The sequence below is a fragment of the Saccopteryx leptura genome, chromosome 5 (assembly GCF_036850995.1).
Source record: "Saccopteryx leptura isolate mSacLep1 chromosome 5, mSacLep1_pri_phased_curated, whole genome shotgun sequence".
Lineage (NCBI taxonomy): Eukaryota > Metazoa > Chordata > Mammalia > Chiroptera > Emballonuridae > Saccopteryx > Saccopteryx leptura.
In genome coordinates, this window is record NC_089507.1 from 101,921,189 (window position 1) to 101,927,468 (window position 6,280).

The 6,280-nt window shown below is 41.3% G+C and overlaps 1 protein-coding gene across 1 annotated transcript; it reads right to left on the bottom strand.

Annotated features, from left to right (window-relative positions):
• Positions 1 to 948: 948 nt before the first annotated feature.
• Positions 949 to 5,949, bottom strand: LOC136406664 (putative aldo-keto reductase family 1 member C8). Its single transcript, XM_066386627.1, has 3 exons — positions 5,813 to 5,949; positions 1,915 to 2,082; positions 949 to 1,040 (listed from the first exon to the last, which is right to left on the bottom strand). Exons 1-3 carry the CDS (start codon positions 5,897 to 5,899, stop codon positions 1,005 to 1,007), a joined length of 291 nt encoding a protein of 96 aa, XP_066242724.1. The 5' UTR covers positions 5,900 to 5,949; the 3' UTR covers positions 949 to 1,004.
• Between the last annotated feature and the right edge of the window lie 331 nt (positions 5,950 to 6,280).

A 6,280-nucleotide genomic window follows, 5' to 3' on the forward strand; every position in this document is an offset into this window, starting at 1 on the left:
CATCCTTTGGAAAAATCTCCTCTCCAGGCTATAATACAGAGGGGAGAGAGGATAAAGAAGAAGGATATTTTGAAAGAATGGTCTTCCTGGTGCCTAAGTAGTTGGTAATACAAACTTCAAGAGGCTGTTATTACTAAGCAGAGAGAGAGAGAGATGTGTAAGAGAAGACAGTGAAAGAAAGGAAGATCAGAATCACCTGAGAGACTATATTAAAGTACCTTGCCCCCAACCACATTCACCCTGTTACCCACATCCCCCCCAAAAAAAACTTCACTAAGAATAAGTTTCCCCTAGTCAGAATTGATTTTGTTTCACAAGGACAGGCTGTTTTGAATGATGGAACTTTCCCTTACTAGTAAGAATATGTTTTCGTTCCAATTTATGATAACCCAATTCAGAGACAGTGAGAACACCAGATGTGCTCAGCAAATGTCCACAGCCATGGGTGGCTGGACTAGCAATTCCCAGAGGAGCCCAGTTGTGCTACATGGTCCACCTCAAGTGCTTCCCTTTTGACTTGGCAGAAAGGTTCATATACAAGAGACCTTCCCCTTAAAGAGGTGTGGAATTCCCATTGTGTCTTACTATCTTTTGTAACTCTAATTTCTTAAGGACCCTCATTACCAAGGCACTACAGACTGAAGTAAGTCACCTAGACATGAGGGCAGTGTTCTCAATGCTTTGAAGTGGAGGCAGTGAGCTCATTGAATTTCCATCTTTCTGAAGACTATAGGATAAGAATAAAATGTCTTGATAGTGAAGTGACACAACTGTCAAGGAGAGTCGTAAATCTTTTAGCAGTTCTATCCAATACACTCATGTCTTCCTCTCCCAGGAGGAACCCAAAACATCTGGCTGGAGTGAGGATAAAGGTGCAATAGTTGTGAACATTCTTGATCATAACAAGGAAAACAAAAGCTGACCTTCATAGGTATTGGGAAATGAATAATGAAGAGATCTACATAGTCCTGTTGAAGTTTCTTCGGTGATCTTTCCAGTTCCTGTCAAACCAATTCTGGTTGAAAGAAAGTAGACCAAAGCTGCAGTAACCAAAAGAAACAAACAAACAAAATGGCTTACAATCCACACATTTGGAAAACAAAATTAACATCATAGTAAAGAGACACTGGTAATCTAAATATAAGTTCAGGGGCTAACTTTATGTTACTTAGTATAAATGAGGTTCTTAGTATAAATGAGAACACTGAGATTTATTTGAGTGATTGTAAGAATACTGTGAAGAAAACTTCACTGGGCCGGGAAAAGCAACCTAATTGTTTCAAGGATTAGAAAACTCATGTCTGAAAAGAGAGTCAAGGAATGTCAGGCAAGGGGAAGTAGAATCTACTGCCCTACATAATAAATGCCTGGAAACAGGGCTGCTGAAAGGTTCACATTCTGGAAACGAGTCATCATTGATGTGGACACACACAGACAGGACCAGTCACCAATCTTTATGTTGGAAGCAGGGATTTCCACCTAAGGAAATTGTTACAAACTTTGGTAAATCAGTTCTAATTTGGAAACAGTGTTTCTTGGTCTGGCTCCTCTCTTAGTATAATATGTCAACCTCACTTGGATATGTCCTGAGAGAATTTTCTGAAGAATGAAAGGCGTGGACCACTCTGCAGTGGTTCGATCAATTCACACAGCAGGGGAAAAAGGTAAATACCTTTATTCGTGCATGTGTCACAGGTGAATGCTGGCTTGTATCTGGAAAGACTGAGCAACTGTATCCCACCCTTAACACATTCTAGAGCAGAGTAATCCATTTCTGCTTTCTGTTTTTATATAATGAGACTTTACAATGTTAGGAGGTAAATAAATAATTCAAACCGAGGCCAAAGTTTGTTTCTTTTTTCAAAGTAATGCATCTGCTCTGACAGTGACTTCTTGTCACTCTGCCCACAGCACCTTGGTGGTGTAGAATATGTCCTCTCTCTTCACTGTGCCATCCGCAATCTTCTCTCGGATAGCCTTGCCGACCTCCTCCTCGTTTTCATAGACGTATGCTGAGTCGATGTGAAGGAAACCTACATCAATTGCCACTTTGAATGCCTCAGTAATCTTGCTCTTAGGAACCTGTAACATATGAATAAGTAGGGTTGGCAATTGGCCTGACTCAAAGAGAAGCAATTTATTTCCTTAAGAGCATGTTCACCTGCTGTTTCTACATGTATGTACCCTGTTCCCCTATTTGATGGAGCAAGACTTGGTAACAAACCTGTACTCTGTGGCATGGATTAAACTCCAGTATAACCTCTAATCTAAAATGAATTAGTGAAAAGGGTTTCTCCATGCAACCTGCACAATCAAACCATTCAATACAGAATTTGATCAACAGGCTCAGAAATGGAATAGCACCCAGCACAATCTCTCATCCTCACTCTCAGTTTGCCACTTGGGGGATTTATGGAGCCCATTTGCTCAATTTTAGGATCTTCCAGATTAGGAACCTGGTTCCCAGTGGGGAAAACCTTCTTAATGTAACACAGGAAAGACTCTGCATAACCAATGCCATAACTGCTCCCTAGTTCTTCAGATTTCATGTGGCAGGAGACCCTGAGTTTCAAAGGGGATGACTATATGAACAGTGGTCATTGATCCTGCTTTTCAGAAGAAGTGTGGCTCCTATAAAATGGTGTTAGGGAGGAGCATGTCTAGAGTTCAGGAAAGTCACTAGGGCAGCTCTTAGTGCTTCCATGCTTGGCAATAAGCATAAAAGAACAATGTTAGCATTTACCACCAGGCGTGGTAACCAGGTGCTCAGACCTGGTAGTGATTATCCCATTAGACAAGCAGCTTAGGCCAACAGAGCATGACTGGGATCTAGAATGGCTGGCACAGGGGGCAAGGAAAATTATAATGGCCTTAGACACAACTGGAGGAAGTCTTGGTTTTATTGTTGTTGTTGTTGTATAAATACATAGACAGATTATTAAATGACAAGATCATGAATAGCTTCTAAATAGTGTTCCTACTTTTAAATTAATTCTCCTTTTTCCTTAGGAAAACATTAGAACTCCTCTGCCTGAAGTTCATATTATTTACGTCGGGCAATGTTTTGTCCTCTGTCTTCAGTCCTCTGTGCCTTCTGTTTCACTATGGGCGGTGGTCAGGGGAGAAGCAGGCTACGTGAGGCCACCCCTTGATCAGCATCAGACCTTTTGTGAGCACACTGAAGTAGAAGCATGCTTCTTCTACTTGAATGAAGCCGATCCCACCGTTCATTAGGATGCCTATATCTGACATCAGCATTGCTTAAGCTCAGTTCACCTCCTCCTTGATGCCTCCCAGGAATACCCCAGCTCACATCACCCTCCCTCATCCTGCATATCTCCACTTCCCCTGGCATTTAGAGATATAATATCGAGCATTGTTAGGTAGCTTTTCACCTTGCAACAAGTGTCTCTATTTAGTTGTCAAAATGCCAGAGAAGCAGAACTAACTTCAGTGCAAACTCCCTCCCTGTTAGACTGGATTTTAATATCAAGTAGAAATTTACTCTTGACTGTGAAATTGGTTAGTAATTGATTTATTAATTAATAATTACATATTCTACCTGGATTATTTTGACAGTAAGACACATGAATAAAAAATATTGTTATTTTCTGCCCATCAAGTCAAACACTGGTTTATTAACTTTAATATCTATTTTAGTCTCTGAGGTCACTAAAATCAACATGTTGATTGCACATATGGGGTTCCATGAGGCTCTCCCTTGGTCAGCATGGGGACTTCTGTAAAAAGACTGAGAGGACAGGACACCTGAGCCAAATTCAGGAAAACCTAAAGCAAGAGCGGGTGGACGTGGAAGGAGATGCCCAGAGAACTGGCTGCTGCTTCTCACCTCAACACACAGGTGCTGCTGGTGGGCTGCGTCAGCCAGACATTTACACAGCCTGCCTCAATTTCTAATGGTAGATGCCTAACTGACTAAATCTGAGACACTGAGTTTGCACGTTTTCCAGAAAACACACCTGACTGAACAAAAGAAGTCACATGCAGGATCCCTGGACCATGCTTCCTGCTCCTGCCAACACTCATAGTAAATAGTTGATGAGTTGGGAGAGTTGCAATTAGAAAAAAATCTGATGAGAGTATGAAAGAAGCTTCTTTTTCACTTTTCACCTTTCATACTGTACTAAGCAGGTGTACCTGTTACTTTTATTCTTGTGAGGGGTTTATAAGATATTTTGTTCTATTCTCTGTTTTTAACAAGAGTAATAAAATTTGACTGAAACAATTATAAGACACAACCTGTGCTTAAGCTATAACTGTGGATACATAGGTAATTATATCATCAAAATTCAACTGGCCCTGTCTGACAGCTATTATTTATTGATATTTTATTTTATAGCTCTACCAAGATGGAATGGAATGGTCTCTGTCACTGATGGAGTAATCTCACCTATGCAAACCTAAAGCTTCCCCTTTCCAACCTTGACCAGAGTTTGACACTTTAAGTGTATTGCTGTCATCCATGGGGATGCGTGAATAATAAATCTGATGAGAAGCACGATTCCGTCTACATTGTAACTTATGCCTCCTCAGGTTTCCTTTCTAAATGCCTAACACTTGGAGGCCAGGCCAGGTTGTTCAGAGGATAAAGCATCGACCCTATATACCAGAGGCTTCAGGTTTAAACTTTGGTCAGGGCACATGCGAGAAGCAATCAATGAGTACACAACTAAATGGAACAACCATGCGAAACAACAAGTTGATGCTTCTCTCTCTCTCTCTCTCTCTCTCTCTCTCTCTCTCTCTCTCATCCTTCTCCATCTCTTTCACAAATCAATGGAAAAATTAAAATAAATAAATAAATAAATAAATAAATGCCTAACCCTTGGAATAATAGGGGCTTCTTATATAACAGAGATTTTAATGACAAATTCTCTGGTAAATACTTTCAGCCCCACTACCTCACAAAAGAAATCATGTTAGCTGTCCTCTCCTCCTGGGCCCCCTACCCATCAGTTCTCAGAAAGAGCAGAATGACACTGACCAAGGAGCAGATGTGTCCAAGGAGAGCATCCAAGCTTATATTCTAAACAAGGAAGAAATAAGACGAATCATGGTACTTACCTGCACTAGCTGTTGTAGAATTGAAGAAAATAATGCATGTAAAGTACTTGAAATACATGGTAAACATTCTGCATACATTAAGTTACCAAAAAGTAATAGTAATAATGGTAATGATAGAGACAGTCCACCCACAGAATTATCAACTCTGACTCCCCAGAGTCAACAGCTCATCATTTTATTTATTTTATTTTATTTTATTTCATTTTATTGATGGAAACAGAGAGAGAGTCAGAGAGAGGGGCTGATAGGGACAGACAAAAGGGGGAGAGATGAGAAGCATCAATTCTTCCTTGCAGCTCCTTAGGGGACTACAGAGGAGCGAGTGACCCCTTGCTTAAGTCAACAACTTTGGGCTTCAACCAGTAACCTTGGGCTTCAAGCCAGCTACTTGGGGCAGAGCGAGTGACCCCTTGCTCAAGACCATGCCTTTGGGCTAAAGCCAGCAACCATGAGGCTATGATCCCACGCTAAAGCCAGTGACACCCAGCTCATGTGGATGAGCCTGCGTTCAAGCCAGAGACCATGGAGTTTTAAACTTGGGTCCTCTGTGTCTCAGTATGATGAACTATCTACTGTACCACTGCCTGGTCAGGCTCATCATTTCATTTAGTACAAAATCAGAGGTGGTAAATTGGAAGCCACATGAGTCCTTCCAAATCACCCACTGTGTACTAGGCCCTTGTAGAGCTGTTTGCATTCAACCTGTGGTCCCCTGGGTTTGACTTACACCTTCAGAAGCAGCAGTGCCAAGTCCAAGCACTGGCATGAGGTGCCCATCAATCAGTTTCACAAAATGACTACGTTTGGGGTCCATCACTGTTTACAGTCCTGGTGAAGCTGACTCTGTCTTTCCTTCCTTTTCTGGACTGCAACAGAAATAGAAGACGAAGCTTCAGCATTTTTTTATTTATACCAATCACAAGCAAAGCAGGGCTAGGATCACTGCCGGCCAGGGTTATATCATGGAAGGAATAGATCCACTGACTTCCTTGTTCTTCTTCCAGCTCCCTGGAAGTGGAGTGAACACAGCTCCCACGAACAGTGTACAGAAATGTCATGCAATCTACAGGAGCTAGCATGTTCTCTCTAGCATTACTCATGCTGGATTCCTAAGTTAAAATAGAATTAAGTAAATACCCATGTGAAGTAGTAAGTGATAATCATAGCAGACTTATTCTAAGACACAAAATAGTCA